Source organism: Leuresthes tenuis, unplaced genomic scaffold (genome assembly GCF_036924035.1).
Source record: "Leuresthes tenuis unplaced genomic scaffold, fLeuTen1.0.hap1 SCAF_6, whole genome shotgun sequence".
NCBI classification, from domain to species: domain Eukaryota; kingdom Metazoa; phylum Chordata; class Actinopteri; order Atheriniformes; family Atherinopsidae; genus Leuresthes; species Leuresthes tenuis.
The window spans coordinates 7,590,567-7,607,658 of record NW_027325360.1 but is presented as its reverse complement, the minus strand read 5'-3'; the positions used below and the strand labels follow the sequence as shown (position 1 = coordinate 7,607,658).

General features: G+C 41.3%; 1 protein-coding gene across 22 annotated transcripts in view; it reads right to left on the bottom strand.

Annotated features, from left to right (window-relative positions):
* camk2b1 (calcium/calmodulin-dependent protein kinase (CaM kinase) II beta 1) overlaps positions 1-17,092 on the bottom strand; it is a 61,564-nt gene that overhangs the window by 14,008 nt on the left and 30,464 nt on the right. For 6 of the 22 annotated variants that reach the window (XM_072387378.1, XM_072387389.1, XM_072387377.1 and 3 more), the window contains exons 7-13: positions 16,702-16,804; positions 15,218-15,301; positions 14,995-15,089; positions 13,586-13,708; positions 13,340-13,423; positions 12,124-12,166; positions 3,491-3,528 (exon numbers count right to left, since the gene is read on the bottom strand). In XM_072387378.1, the coding sequence (XP_072243479.1) occupies positions 3,491-3,528; positions 12,124-12,166; positions 13,340-13,423; positions 13,586-13,708; positions 14,995-15,089; positions 15,218-15,301; positions 16,702-16,804 (570 nt within the window). Of the gene's footprint in view, positions 1-810; positions 844-3,490; positions 3,529-9,256; positions 9,353-12,123; positions 12,167-13,339; positions 13,424-13,585; positions 13,709-14,994; positions 15,090-15,217; positions 15,302-16,701; positions 16,805-17,092 lie in introns of all 22 variants that reach the window. The other 16 variants (XM_072387380.1, XM_072387384.1, XM_072387387.1 and 13 more) reach the window with 5 other exon arrangements.

Sequence of the window (17,092 nt, the reverse complement as noted above, 5' to 3'; positions counted from 1 at the left end):
TACAGCAAACAAAACTCAGGCCATACATTGAGAAATGATCACATATCTTCACAATCAATAACAAAGGATAAGGAGGGTTAAAATCCACAGGTGACACATGGTTTCTCAGCTGGGGAAGGAGAACAGTGCACAGGAGGAGGAAGAAGTCCAGAATAAATCAAAAGAATGTGAGGGCGGAAGAGAGGACAAAAAGTAATGGAGTCAAATACCCTTTCAATTCACTTTTATTATATTTCTTTTGTCCATATGTAAGCTGCGGTTTCATCTTAAATTCGGAATGAAGTGTGAATTGCTGTATGAAGCTCTTAGAGATGGACCCAGGAGTAGGTCTCCATACTTTTACTCCTACTTTTGTTCACAGTGTAAGCACTATCGAGTGATTTGAATGAATTCTGAATCAGTTTTACAAGTTCAAGTACGGCCTTTTTTCTACAAATGTGGCCCTGAGGATCAGGTTAGGATCGTACCCATCACTAAAGCTATAATCTGATAACCCACCAATTTCCTTATGCGGCATGCAGAGGTAGCTTTTGCTTGGTTTCTATAATTCCTAACAAGATGTTTCACTTCCTGTCCATCACAGCTTTATTTCAAGAACTGCCAACGCGACACTTTACTGCCGTTTGATTAAAAATGATGCATGAATTTGGAATGACGTTGTTACAGTGAAGTGAAGGAGTACAGCGCTATGAAAGCTATGAAATAAAGTGCTGCTAAGGGGGAATATAATTAAGGAAATCAGAGTTAATGAAAAGAAAAGTAGGAGGAAAAAAAGGAGTAACTGGGCAAATGCTTGATTAACATGCTCACCATATACTGGACAGTAGAGCTGGACTTGCGTTTCTGTCCTCAGGCAATTGATGGATGGATTTATAGAAGGATGAACACATGGTGGAGTCAGGACGAGAAAATAAAGCGATGACAACATGTGAATGTGCTGGTACAAAGACCAAAACAGAACATCAGCCTAAACAAAAAGTTGTACACTTTGATGACAATGCAGGTTTGAATCCCGAAGAGAAGAATTTCCCAGACAGAAAAAGACGTTCCAGCTCCCCCAGAGAAATGAGATCTCAGAGTTACTGCAAAAGTCAGGATGAGCAAGTAGACAAGGAGGAGCAGTGAAGCTTACAGGGAAGTCACCGGGAAGCGAAAGCTCAGGAGGAGGAAGCAGATTAAAGAGCAAATGTTGGTGAGCCAGTAAAAATGGAAGCTTCTGTTCTTCTTTCAGGAGTTCAAAGGCAGAGAGAAACAAGATGGAACCATAATATCAAGACAAGAAATTTGTGTCAGCATACTAAAGCAGTTCATTTCAATTTAAAATCTTTTGCTTTAACACGTGGAGTTTAAACATCAATAAATTCTGAAGACAACAGCTTTGGTTTCTTACTAAATTTAGGTCATATCAGTTGAATTGTTTTGCTTCAATTAATCTGTTTGTCTAACCATTAAAATGATGCAAACCAATCAGCCACAACATTTGACTATCGACCTAATGCTAACCTAATGCTCACCTAATGGAGACAATGTGACAAAGCCCGAAAAGGGGAAAATAAGCATTATTAGGGGGAGCACAGTAAAGAGTCCGCTCAGAAAATTTAAGAGAATCTATTTAAATGTTGGCAAAGAGTCAAGAGAGAAAAGGCGTGGAGGGAAACTGCCTGCTCTCTTCAACAAACAGGTGAGCAAATCAAATACAGTGTAACATTATCGACAAGAGAGGGACTAGTTTGCATGACAGCTCGAACTCCGTGAAAAAGATGCCTCTGACATGTTTGAAATGGACTTTTGAGTTGCATGTGAATGCAGAACACAACACTGTAACAAGAGGAGTAGTGTTACTCCCCCAATGTGTTTTTAATGTTGTGGCTGATCAGAGTATAAGCATGCTATGTGTATTTAACTTTATAAAGAATGAATGTAGACACAGTGGGACAAATATATCAGTGCTGTTTGAAATGCTGAATGAAGTGGTATTCGTGGGCAGCGGCTGGCAGCACAGGAGGTAAAAGGTGGTGGTTAAATAGTGGCAGAGAAAGAAACCGCCTGCTCGGCCTGTACAGGCGCTACAGCCGAAAAGCGTCAGGTGCCATGAAACAGCGATGATCCAGTAGGAGCAAAAGGAAAAGGAGAAGACGAGGAGAGGAGGTCCGAGTGCCACAAAAACAAAAGGACAAAAGAGAAGAGAGGGAAAGCAGGGACGTTAGCAAATAAAAAGGACGTCTTTAGAAACGGTTTCGGGCGAGTGTGCGGGGAGCCTGTTGCTAGGCGATGAGTGCGCCGCAGTGGAAGTAAGCGTCTATTTCTGTCGTCTGAGTTTCTAGGGTCCAGACTGGCAGCTATTCCTGGAACCGGAGTCACATTCCCCGCTGAACCGAATGAGCAGGGAGGAAGAGGACGGGAGGGGGAATTCACGCGCACAAACTCACACCAACACGCACACGGGCACTCACTTCTGCACATGCATATGAGCACACCACACACACGGACACCCACGCTTACGCACGCTCCATGTGCAGGCATGCTCACGCCTCCATTTGCATTTCAGTTTCTTTGCAACCTGACAAACAAATGGGATGTATTGACACAGACAGACACACCTGCATGTCCATGTGCATGTGCACAAAGCTCTACTTGACACAATGTATAGCTGAACGGTATGTTCCGTGCTTTGGCGCACTCTTTCCTGCATGCACTCTGCACACACGGACACGCTGATGGAAGCTGCGTGGGAGGAGTTACTGCAGCGTGTGTCTGTGAGCGTGGGATGGTGAGACATCTTCATTAAACAATGAACGGGAATGTGGGGTGAAAGACCAGATGGGGTGAGGAGGAAAAGGAAGCACTGAGAGAATGGGAAGAGACAGAGATGGAGGGATGAGAAGGAGAGGAAGTAATGAAAAAACTGAATGAGGAGAGCTGACAGATGGTTACATTTAATAATGGAGATGGAGAGGTGGCAAAGAGCTGAATAATGCCAGATCAAAATAAAGATTGCTTTCAGAAGGACGTAGTACTTGAAGCTTGTACATTGGTGAGTGACATGCAGGCTGGTACAAGAGCAGAAACACAAAAATACATGCACACTGCGTACAGACACATGACCGCAGATGTGTATCTATGGAGAAGCTGCAGCTTTTAATCTAAAAATTCTCTTAGAATAATTTTTCTTTATAGAATGACTAATTGCAAGCAGCCCTCAATCAGATGCACACAGTCTGGAAAGCAAACCCACAATTTATTCATGTATCTTATGGAAAGACATCCAATCAGATAATGACACATACAACTCTAAAGACAAACAACAAGAAAGAAAAGAAAGTGATCGAAGGCAAAAAACATTAGATCAGCCAGATCAGAAAAGAAGCAAATACAGGGCATAAAAATCAAAAAGAGGAAGAGGAAGCAGAGTGTAGCACTGGTGATTCAAACGTAAATTGGTGAGGAGGAGAGAGAGGTAGAGAACAGGCAGGGAGATGTGTGACCTTACCTTAACATCTGCCTTTTTGTTGAGCAGGGTCTTGGCTGCTGCAGTGACGAACACAAGGAAAATACATAACCGATTAAAGGTTTGGACAAGTTACAATCACTCGATGTTCTTCAGTGTTTTTTCACTCTGCTATTTCTGTAACTTACACTGAGGCCTTCAGAGATTATATTCATTTGACTTTGTGAAATAATGTTCTTTATTGACCTTTGTAGTAAGTCTTTTTTTAGAAAGTGCCGATCAGCTATGGTAGCCTCAGGCACCTCAGAACCTTGCACTCACAACTGCAGCTAAATGACTCCTGTAGCTAAGAAACCCCCGCCACCTCCAGAATACTGGACTGTATGAGAGTCTGACTCATCTACAAGTCATACAACTCACCGTGATCTTGCTTCCTTCCATAACAGGATATAGTTAATTTAAGAAAAACACTTTTATTTTAGGTTGCTCAGATGCTCGTGGGGAGACCAAATCATAAAAATGCTATAAGAAAACTAAGAACATACAGCCGTGTTCTAAAGCTGCTCAAAGTCAAGTAGATCAGGTGGAAATGGAATTATTCTGATCTGTTTTGAGGCAAGTTAGAGAGCTGCTGCAGAGTAGATGTGGAGATTTGTCTTTAATCAATGCAAGGATGTTGTTGTCAGTGAAATAAATACGTCTATCTGATTCATTGTTTCAAGTTTTAAGCAGAGGAAAAAAGATGGCTCCCGTAAACCTAACAATAAGCCCTGCCTTGGAGAACTCAGTGGAGGCCTTTAGGAGGATTAGTCTTCGTTCTGCTCTCTAATGGAGAGTAATGAGCGAGGGGGTGATGGAGGGCTACAAGAGAGGAATAATGATACCGTAGACTCAGTCCTCTGATGAGCGTAAAACCAATAATCCCTTACAACGGTGAAAACTGCATGCAGACAGCAAAATATGGTCTCAGCGGAGCATTTTACCTGGACGGAACCGCTAAAACACAGATTGCATTAAAAACATGTTCACCCAGAAAAGCCCTAAATAAGAGCCAGACTATCTGCCATGTTGGTGGAGAAAGTGGGACATGTAGATGGAGGATAAAACACAAACACCACACCAGATGGTGATGTCACTGGATGTGCAAATGAGTTTTTCTTTTACTGCTTAAACATTGTACAGCTCAAATCCAACAGCCCAACTGCTAAAAAAAAAAACTTCATTTTCATCACTCTGACAATTGTTTTCTGTGTTAAAGCAAAAAAAACAACAACACATAAATACATGATTAACTCAGAAGAGATTTGTTCCAATATGTTATGAGAAGTAATCTTTTTGTAAATAAATATCTAGAAATCCTACACTTATAGCCTTATTTTTACCTACAACATTAAAGATTTCATGAAATGGTGAAAAATGTAAAAATTTTCTGCCAAAATGGAGGCTAAGACGGGCTGTGGCATCCCTAAACAGCTGAGTCTGCTCTGATTGGTCTGCTCAGCAGCACTGACCAGGCGCTGCTCAACAAGCTACATCAGCGATGTGGAAACTCAGAAATGGAGAAAGTGTTTTATTCTTTAGTGCAGCATATTTTAGCTTTTTTCCAGGGAAATTACTTAAGAATATTTGCTTTACTTTCACCATTTTGTAATTGAAACCAGAAGCCCATTAGAATTGGAACCAGTAAGTAGATCAATATTAATATTATGTTCAGATGTTTGTCACTACTAGTCATAGAGCCTTTCAACGGGGGCGTTTAGGGACATTCGGATGGCTAATATGACTAGATCTCTGAGGGAAAATAGACCAAATGACCCATAAGAATGAAAATGGAAGAGTGGGGCCAAGGGGTGGAATTGGGTCTTGATGTCATCTGAGAACATCCACTTTACAACTTAACTTAAGAGCTATCTGTCTAAAAATTAGCATGAATGATGCATGGCCTGCCAGTTTAAGTGTCAGTCTCATTTCTTTATCGCTTTCATAAATGTAGTCCCTGCTGGGACTTTAATTGACTGAGTGAAATTTCAAGTCTAATCAGATGCAATCACATCAGCATCCAGATGGGTACATAAAAACACTATTTTTGGCAGTCGGGCGTGTATTTCTTTCTTTCAGCCTCTTCATTTCCTGTCATTGTTTCTTTACCTTTCTCTCTGAACATCCACCTCCAGTCTAATTCTCTCACTTCCATTTCTTAAAATGTTCAAAGCTACTAAACGAAGAGGGGCTTGAATGCAAAGAGGATGTCCATTGGGCAGTGATTTCAAGTCCTATAATAGGGAAACCAGTTCAGGAAGCCCAACTTAATCCACATGCCAATAAGAGAATGTGGAAACTTTCACTTGAAAAGTTAGACTTTATCCAAGAAATAACAATGAAGGGAAGATCGGTGTGCATAATGCATAGCTGCCATTTTTAGTCCTAGTTTAATTCTGCCTCAGTGACTAAGTATTTCATGCTTGAAGGGAGTTAAGTGAGCTTTCATTTTCAGCAGTCAAGAGAAGAGAACTAGGAAGTGATAAATAAACACGATATAATCCAGAGGGATGTGAGAGTGACATGAATGCACATGGTGTATTATTGTGCTGCTCCTCCTCAGTTTCTATCCAAAGGCCGGTTGTTACTGAGGAGAAGAAATGGGGTCAAAATGGTGTCGAGATCATGCTCTCCTATTCTCTGATTGTCCGAAGAGGAGAGAGAGGTATTTCACTTTCCCTTCAAAGCAATATTATTCTGTCAAAGACGCAAATTAAAGATGTTTTTTATCCTGGACACAACGACAGACTCTCTGGAAACCTGAAAAATCAAAGGAAGGTTATTTCAAACTGATGGTGTAGAAGCATGGGGCGCTCCTTACCTTGCCACAAATTACACATGAAGCAAGAAAAGAAAGGAAGGAGAGATTAAAACAAAACTATCACTAATAAGTACCCACTGAAAACCCGCAAGATGCATCACTGCAAGAACAGAGCAAGAATGGGCATGGATTCACATGAAGATTTAGTTGGATTTTTACTAAATGGAGCGGGCTGTAATTGGAGGAATGCACTCAGGTGCACGTGTAACCAGTAACTTTTTCTTCATGTAGAATTTTTAATGCCAGGACATTAAAAGACAGCGTTGACTGTCCTCCTGCACAACAACAGTGCGAGTTCTACTAAATAGTGATCGTATTTGTGTGTATGAATGTGTAAAATAGAACAAGGCCTCCAGTAAGCCAGTGAGACTGATATAAGGAGACAGCCCACTATGAATACTTGATTGGAGCCTCGTGGAAGCTGAGGGACACTGAGAGAACTGTGGAGTCCCAGTGGGACACAGAAACAAGGACACAGCCACTGCTACATTATCAAGTGAGGGCATCCATGCAAGTGGTTCTCATTGACAGCGACTTCAAACATCTCCAATGGCTAAAAAGAAAACTCTGTAAAAATATCCCCTCTGATCGAGAACTAACAGTTCAGTTTTTGAATAAAGTATCTTAGACTTCAAACTCAACAGAGACGTTCATTCTCTCCAGGAGAGGTGTGCAGAATACAAGACCTGATATCAATCTCGATCTGGAAGTTTGTATCCAAGTTTTACGTAGTGGGTTGATTCCAATTGGATTCCCCTTTTTATTTCTGTGAGTTGCAGGTCTGAAAGCATTATGAGTCATAACTAAAAAGGTTCCCAGAAGCTTGATCAGACAGTCATTATCATGACTGAAGGGCCTTTCGCATGAGAGCAGAGGTCAGATTTGTCTTGGAGAACACACATTAAGCAATTTCTTAATGCCAATGGTAGCAGCTGTGGTAACAACAGAGTAACAGCTTGAGTTCAAAATGGCAAACAGTTAAAGTGAGACGGGGACTCCCGCTGGAAAAATAACGTTCTCTTTATTTTCTCCCTGCTTTTGCTCAATTTCTGGATACCTGTGGGATCATGATTATGTTATTCAAGTCTATTGACACTCAGCAAGTGAGTCAAGCTAGAAAATATTACTGTTTTGCATCATTTCAGATGACACTCAATAGAAAATAAACATCTCTTCTATGCTCAGCTGATTTTGACTCATAAAAATCAAATACATTAGCCAAGTTTTCAATCTATATTAAAAACTTTCTTGGCAAAGGAAGATGGACATATGCATCATGTTCAGACATGGCAGAGAAGGCTACTGACAAATCATTGGGTAAAACAAAAAGTTTTGTTTAGAAAGCTTGTAAACTAATAATAAATGCACAGATGCAAATGAGTCTGGAACCTCTCAGTTAACTTGCTCTCCACAATCAACAGTTGCAGATCAAAGCATCTTTAGACATGGTTTGAAAGACTTTAAACCAATCAGAACAATAAAATGTTAATTGTATTGTAACTTTTCTTATCAGTTGTTATGGGCTCATTGTGCCAGAGAAAAATAAAATATCAACTCTCTCTGTCTCATCTGCCTCTCAGGCTATTCTTTATCTTCTTGTCTCTATGAGACGATCTAAACTGCAGAGGTCTTTACATGTCTAGAGTGTTGCAGTCTCTAATGTTAGCTTCAAATTCAGTCTGAACACAGTGACACAGCAATAAGCCCACCGATTTTACTGTTAAAAAGGCATCTGATGTCTATACCACCTTCTGTATTTTATGGTAGTGCATATAAATGTACACAGAGTGCCGCAGCTCAGCTCACACGCCTCTCAGAAAGCAACTAAGCAAGAAAGTCAAAAATAGTCAAGCAACAGCTTAAATGGTTTTTGACTTCATGAGAGTAAGCCCAGCCTTGCATCATCCGCAGTGTTCATCGTGCACCAAAGATCCATTGTGTGGCAGCGCATGCACCAGTCCAGTGCCCCATGCAGCATTCACTGACAGCTCTCAGGCAGTCCCATCCTTTAAGTTACAGGGGTTAACTTTCAAGTGTCATTGTCCGACAGAGAAAAGAAGATAGAGGAAAAAGAGGAGTGAGGGGAACGGTGAGATATGAAATCATGATGGGAACACGGAAAGTGGGAGTGATAATGGTGAAAAGTGTTGGGTAAACTGAGAGACAGCAATGGGTAGAGATGCAGAAATGTCCACAGATGGGTCAGGAATGAGTTAAAACTGCGGGGTGACACAAGTGAGATGGAAGGAAGAGAGTGAAAAAACAGAGAAACGGGACAGCGGTCTGAATGGTCCGATGGCATGCTCTGTGACTGGTGAGAGATTAAGATGAGTGGTGACAGAGCAATGAAAGCCACTGAAGCCACCGATCAGACCTCAGAAAGAAGGTTTCAGATGTGCTGACAGCAGAAGCTGGGCTTCCATCCTTTATGTACTTTTATAATTCTAAGACTTAACGGGAATATTCTCTCAAACATCTCCACAATAAGAAAAAAATGTAAGAATTTTACAAAAATAACTGAAATTACGACTTTGTTTTGTTGGCAAATTATTGTTTTATCTCATAAACTTTCACTTTTACTACATCTCTATGAAGTTTTAACCATAAGTTGCATTCAATTATTCCCGTAGGACTGTTTCTGTTTTCCAAATGTCGTGTAATCATTAAAAACGTTGACTTGCATTAAACCAGTCTACTGGAAAACACTGTAAGTACTAAGCAGTTGGATGAAACCCGGCTAATCCTGCAGCTGATGAGTTGATATAGTTACGAATGTGGTCAGCCATCATGCTCTGAACTCCGATGCTCGGGGAGGAGGGAACGATTACAGAGAAAAGTGAGAGAGGAGGCACAGGAGAAGAGGAAGAATAAGTTCAAACACCAAAAGTCATTGACAGAGAAGGAGCAGGCTGAGGGGGTGGCATGCCCTGGGTGAGCCACCGTGCTACCTTGTTCCACCAGCCCTGCGGTGGTGCCGGCGGCTGCAGCCACTGCTGCCGCGGCCGCAGTCACAGAGGCTGGAGCGGTGGTCTGCCTGCTGCCAACTGTTAAGAGTCCAATACCCGTCACACATGAAGAAAAAGAGTTACAAATCAAGGGTGAGGAGAAGGGGACAAAGAGATGAGGGGTGAAGAAAGGAGTGGAGTGATATTCCAAGAGAAGGGTAGCAGAATAGAAGGTGATGTGGAGGGCGTGAGCCAGCCAGCAGGAGGAAGATGGGCAGGGTGGGGAAAAAGAAAGAAAAGGTGGGACACAAAAAGGTGGAGACAAACAGGCCTCATTAGTGAAGAGAAGTGGGATTCATTTATACAGATAGAGGGAATGCACCTACGTCATTGGTCTGTCTAAACACCACTTGGCGGGTGTGACCCAAGCACTGTGGCATCTTTAATGACGTTGCATGCATTCTCTCTATGAACAGACCACTGACATCATTTGACAGATTTGCCGTGCATGAATCCACTGATCCAACAAAGGGGCCATGTGAGAAAAAATGTCAGGCAGAAATACAAATCTTAACGTTCATCAGAGACTCTAAATCTTGCAGCTCTACTGTATGACTACCTATGAACAGCACTAATGATAAGATGATGATAATGGTAATGAATTTAGCAGATGTTAGTATCTGTTAGGTTGGGAGGGAATGCTGACCTTAGTAACAGATGGTATCTATCAAGAGTGAGTGGTTGAAATGACTACAATCAGTGTAATATTGGTGGCTTTACTGTGGATGTGGACACACGACTATCAGTATTTCATTCCACATGAAAAAAGAAAAATAAATGTCCTCCTGTCAACCTTTTATGTTTATGTTTATGCATTTAGCAGACGCTTTTATCCAAAGCAACTTACAGATAGGCAGATAGGGTAACAGGGTCTTGCCTAAGGACCCCTACTGGAGACAGTACCTTTCATGCAGGGGATTTGAACCCAGATCTCCCACATGAAAGGTGGCAATCATACCACTACACTCTCCAGTCCCTTTTCAGGCCCGACTACCGACAGAACATCACATCATCATGTGTTAAATATGAGAACCACAGTAAATGCATCTGTGTGATACATGATTCATAATATAATATGCTGAAAATACAGCAACCAATTGCAAAAAGCACTGATGTTTGCATTTGCATTGATGTAATGTGTCACAACTTCCTCACACCGAGATCCTTCTTATCCAACTCATTCACATGGTGGCCTCACACTTATAATAGAGCACCAAACAAGAGGAAAAAGAGTGCGAAAAAGGTGTTTGACAGTGGTGACACAGCTATGACACACACCTGGATCAGTGTGTGTGTGTGTGAATGCAGGAGTTAGCTAAGTAGTTGTTGAGTAGAACTTCAGACAACTTGCCACTGCACAGCTTACAAGGTCACAACGCCCATCGTGAGTAATGTTTACTGAAACAGCATGCTTGTATATGCACACACACGCACGTGCGCACATACAAAACACACATAGGTTGTACATAAAAACAGACCAGGTGGTTTACGGTTAAATTAAAAGGAAGTTCAGTAATTATCAAGGAACCTCCAAAGCATTTAGTCCTAGAAAATATTTCATTTCTGCAACATGCATAACAAATTAGCTTCCTCCAGGCCTGACACTTCTAAAAGTTCAGCACTCTTCTGGTGAGCCGGTAGAAACACGTTCATTATTCTCAAAGAGCTCTTATTTCACTGACCACAACAAAGCTGAAAGCACCCCATTAAGTGGTGTTTATATCAACTGTATGTTCGCATAATAAACTGCGGGAGAAAAGTATGATTCCCAGCTTGAGAAATTAGCTTGTTAAGAGTTTTGAAGGAGGTGGGAGCTACAGAGGCTCAAACTTTAACACTGTCCTGCTTATATGAAAGCAAAGGTTTAACACCCGGTTAAATAAGAACATCACCTATTATAAAAGTAAACGGACAAACAAAGACAAGAATAGAGACATGACATTCACAGCTTGCAGATCAAATTCAGTGTTTCCCCAGATTTTACCGTGAAAGCTTAGTTTGTCGCAGAAGGTTTAGGGTGAAAAGCACCAGTACATCAGGCTTAAATGGTCTTAAATTTTGAAGCATATGTTAACACAGGAAATAAACAGTAAAAGTAATTTAGGTGGATGTGACATACTCATTGAGTTTGAAACTCACAATTCATATATCAACAGATAATGAAGGCGTCTCTGACTTTTTCCAACTTTAAGTTAAAAATAAATGTAATTCTCATAATAAAGAATTTTGTGGAAGTTTAAGAGTATTGTTCTAATTTTTAAACATTATCTTGTTAAACTGAGAATAATTTCAAAATGATGAAAAATATCGAACAGCCCTTTTTGGGATGACACCCAGCCTCAGTGTCATCACCGTGGAAACGAAAACTAAATACAGTGGAGTAGAATACGGGAAACACTGAAGTTGTGCTGAGATGAAATGCAAATGTGATTTTGTCTTTTTTTAAAACATGCTCCGTAAACTTGACATCAAAATAGAGCTCTTTGGTCGAGGAATAAAAATGTATATGTCACAGAGTTTGTCGTTACACAAAACATGTCATGAGTTTGGAAAAAGTCGGTGGTCTAAAGACCTGATCGTTATTCTGGGTCTTTGTGACTTGAAAAGGCTGAAAACCACTGTTTAAGAGCCACATTCTTCAGTCCACCAACATGATGGGATGTTCCAAACAGACTGTGACAGGCTCACTCTGTAACAGCACAACATTTTTGCTCCCTTGACTTCTGTATGTTGGCAGATTGCTCGTTCATAGACATGAATGGTAAATATACTAACACAGGACTCAGGAAATATGTCTCTGAAACACTTACCTGAGAAATTTCGAGAAACCAGCATGGTGGTAAGAATGGCCCCCTGGGAGGAAAACAAAAAAGAATCGTGATGATTCAGACCATAACTGACACATTTAGAGAAGTGAACCTCCAATTTGCCACCTGCTTATGATTCAACCAACATTCAAGCTTCTAAATTTGAAAACAAAGTTTAGTTTTTCTTTGAAAAAATCCTGGCTCTCAGCAGGTAGAACTTAATTATGAGAAAAATAAAAGAAAATATTAAAGAAGCGCCTCCAAAGTGTTCCATCAACGCTGTTTGATTGACAGGTGATGAAATGGAGAGTGCAGGCTGCACACAAGCAAAGACTATTTGAGAGGAGCCTGCTGTGACTGAAGCAATAAAGATGTCAACCAAATTTGAAGTGTCCTGCAAAAGAGGAAAAATTACCAAGTTGTGTATTTAACACATTCAAACCCTTTAGTTCTTACTTTAAAAATATGATTTGCAAATATAAAGCAGAATGCAAGAGCTGTGGCGGCTGATGGTATACCAAATATCTGAAGGGATAAAATGAAGAAACCACAGCCAGCACACTTAAGCTGGAACTAAGGAAGAGCTCCAATGAAAATGTCTTAAAGAGTTCATGCTCCAACTCTCCGAGAAGTTTTATGAAATTTGGCCAGGTAGTTTTTAGGTAATCGCATTCAGAAGTGCATTTTCAATTTAAATACGGCGAATTGCATTATTGTTTACTGTGAGGCCGAATGTCTAACCTTGCCAGTGTCCATTTGTTTTTAAGTGTGAAAAGCCACAGGCACTTGGTTGAAGCTGATGGCATGTGAGCTGAATGGTGTAAAATTTGCCTGCAGCCACCTGCATTTCTGTTTCCAGCTTCCCATGTGCTGGTATTTAAGGCATGCCAAGAGTGGCTGAAAGCAGCAGTGTCATGCTCCAGTGGCTAAGCTGTTATATCCAGACAAAACGTCAGCAATAAATCTGCACACTCTGCACAAAGGACAAGTTCAGTTCTATATATACAATGTCATATCCATGACACAGATTTTATTTCACACTTAGAGCCATTTAGATGGCCGCTGAACTGTAAATCCACGTTAAAAGCAAGCGACGGCAAAGACTAAAAAATTGAGACGAAGAGTGTAGTCGCAGAAACTGTTTTAGAATTTTATCTCACACAAAAGCTTGTCAGAGCAGAAGAGGAGGACGTGTTAGAGGGAAAACATGCAAACAGACCTTGAGTTTCCTCCGAGCATTGAATTTCTTCAGGCACTCCACGGTCTCCTGTCTGTGCATCATAGATGCCACTGTGGATCGTTGCTGCAGGAAGAAGTGAAAGAGAGGAAAACATACAGGTCAAAGACATGAAGAAATCTCTTTAATTAAATGCAAATAAAGATGTCAGAAATATGTTTGATCTGATGCGACCACTGGTCTGCTCTGGTTGTGTCTCCCTGTTTATCTCCGGGGGAGGACACTTACGCAGACCCATGGGTGCTTAAGGGCCTCCTGAGCAGTGATCCTCTTGGCTGGGTTGATCGTCAGCATCTGATTGATCAGGTTTTTGGCCTCTGGGGTGACCGTGTCCCACTCTGGGGATGGAAACTGGAGGAACAAACAGAACAAGACTGCTTCACGTTTTCCGATGGGGTAAAAAATGAAGAAATAAATAGTTGAACCGTGGTTTGTCCTCATATACAACTTCAGAGAAGTGAAGCCACATACTCCAAACTTGTCGTGGTCACTTTTAGAGGTGCAAAATGCAACCTGCAGCGCACAGATCTTTATATCTCAGAACTGTTAGAGAAAGATTTAGGATTTTTATAGATTGAAGTTTGTTCAGTGGACGAAAATCTGGACATGCACATGCAGCTGGAATGATTGTCACAACACAAAACAAAAACCTTTGACCGAACCATCTATACATGTAGAAAGAGTGGGTAGCATAGATTAAATATGCAATCTCTGTTAACACAGAGGATTTCTGAATCTATATCAAGAGTTTCAGTTTATTACACCAACCACATGGATATCGAAGTAGGATGCAATACACCTTAACATACACAGCTGAGAATAAACTCAAAGATGAATGTAAGATAAATGAATAAATATGAATTTGTACTGTATAAAGTGATCATTGGCAACACAATTAAAAAATATGTTTCATTACACATTATCAATGGAAATCTGTAGAAGTAAGCGTGTGAAGACCTCCAAAGGGGACGTGGTCAAACGTGTTCAAACCTGTGACCTGACAAGGATTCAAACTGGCTTGAATCTTTGTCAACAAATGAGTGATTTCTGCCACGTGCAAGAAATGTCAGGGAAATTTGATGAAGTATTCACTCATCTAACGGGTTGTATAGCTTTCAAAAAAATACATGGAAGTAAATAAACCTTTCTTTTGATTTAAAACTCTAAGAAACGAGGAGAAGATAAACGGCACAGGTCCGAGGCCAGATTTGAACCCTGGATGTCCCTAATTGATGTGCTTTTAACATCTCAGCCACTGAGGCTCCCTGTGGGTGTGCTGTTTAAACTAGACCGAAAGGGCAGTCCAAGCACAGCCCTCAGCAATTTGTTAAGCAATTCTCAACCCATCAGCCCCTGTTGTGTTTAGGGCAGAAACATTTGAGGTCTGTGTCCCATGAGCCCAGAATCCCTGCCAGAGAGTCATTCAGGGTCTCTCTTTATTTGGCATGGACTTCAATGTGATCTAAGGTGAGACTGCCTCTCCTGCACCCCCTGAAATATGAATGAGGTGACTGAGTTATGTAACAGCCGGCAAAAAGGAAGGAGGGCAGTAGGAGGAGAAGGGAGGGCAACACAGTGAGGGGGGGTGCTGGTGGGGGTAAATGAGAGAGCAGGAGAGGAGTTGAAAGGAGACTTACATCATAAGCCCCAGCCTTGATCTGTTGGTACAGCTTGTGCTGGTCCTCGTCCCAGAAAGGAGGGTAGCCCACCAGCAGGATGTAGAGGATCACCCCTGAGACACACAAAAACACACATGGACACAAATGCACAATCTGCCATGAAAGATGATACAGTGTGTTTATGTGAAATCATCTAGGAAATAGCATATGTGTGATGAGTGTGTGCTTCTCTGCAACTCACCGCAGGCCCAGATGTCCACAGGTTTGCCATATGCCTCTTTCCTCAATACCTCAGGGGACAGGTACCCTGGTGTGCCAGCAAATCCTGCAGCAAAAAAACACATATGCAATTGATTGACATGCTCAAGGCGACAGATTGTGTTGCTGCAATCTGAGGATCAACATGGTTAGACGACAAAGATAATCTTTAGTAAGCCTTGAACTGTTGGACCTAAAAGCGGACTCAAATCTTAAGGGTTTGAGGAGCAGCAAATCCCCTTCTTGGAGGATAACACACACACACACACACAATCACTGTGTGATACATACTGAAAGGAATACAGCTTAATATTTAGACTCTTGAGGTCACAGGCTTGCTCTTTGAATATAATTTAATTAAATAATATTTCATTAACCAAAAGGGAAATTACACTGTTGTAGTATTGTATATATTACTGTGCAAAAGCATTGAGCTATCCCTGTTTTCTATATCGTTTCCTTCAAAGAAGCCAAACGTATTTGTTATCTTTTAACGTTGTCTTGAGCAACAGTTCTCCAGGAGGTCTTTCAAAGTTACAAAGCATTAAAAGGCCCCTAACTCAAGGGATGTGCCAGTGTTATACCTGCACTTTAGGCACTTTCTTACTAGCAGGACATAAAAGAGTCTTTTTGCAACAACAATTCAAAAGAGGTATTAGCTGAAACCTGGGGTATCTCAGCACGATGTGCAATGTGTCCTTAAAACATTTGAGGAAACTGGATGAGTGGAGGACAAAAGAAGAGGTGACAGGTCTAAAAAAGTATCTACAGCAGATGAACAGTTTCTGAAAAGGATGGCCGGAAGAAAAAGGATGAAATTCAGCAAAGTCCTGAAACAGAACCTGAGAGATGCATCTGGACCTTCAGCTGATCCATCTACTGTTGGACCAAGCCTCATCAGAAATGCTCTCCATGGCAGGGTGGCTGTCAAGAAGCCATTCTTAAGGAAGGGAAACAGGGAGAAAAGGCTGAGCTACGCCAAAAGACACAAGAAGTGGACTGAAAATCAGTGGCAGCAGGTCTTATGGAGGGATGAATCCTCCCCAGAGCCCGGACCTCAACATTATTGAAGCAGTGTGGGATCATCTGACAGAGAATGGAACAAAAGGCAGCCAACATCCAAAGAAGAGCTTTGGGATGTCCTTCAAGAAGCCTGGAGAACTATTCCTGAAGACTGCTTAAAGAAATGATAGAAAGCTGGTCTAAGAGGTTTCAGGTTGTGTCGGAGAATAAAGGTGCTCAGACCAAATATTGACTTTTAAGATTGTTAGAACTTAGGACTATTGTTAGAACTACTGTTTTTTCCTTATGTATTATAAATCCATAATGTTGGCATGTTTAAAAAAAATCAGTGCATATATGTTGGCATTTCATAAAAACTCAGGTGTCTCAACTTTTTCCAAATACCGTATAGTATGGAACAAAAACTGTCCATCAGACAGTACAGTATGCAGCTGTTGTACCTACCAAACCAGGCCTGCTGATCCCCCTGCACTTCAATGGCCAGGCCAAAGTCTGCCAGCTTCACTGCAGCATTCTTACACTTGCTTGCAAGGAGCAGGTTCTCTGGCTGGAGAGGAGAAGAGGTGAAAAGGTTATCAAACACGTAAAAACTGGGGATCTGATATAAAACATATACACAGTCCCAGAGGAGGAAAAACTGATAGTTGGTATCTTTGCATGCCAACGTTTGTAATGGGGTTCAAACAGCCCATTCAAAAGCAAACAACACATAGCATTTCATTAACATGCATGGACACATGAAAGCTATAGGACAAAAGTTAGTCCACATTTCAGCAGAGAGAAGCTTTTCTGTCTTGGTCTCATGTGATGAGCGGTGGCTCTGTTGCTATGTGGC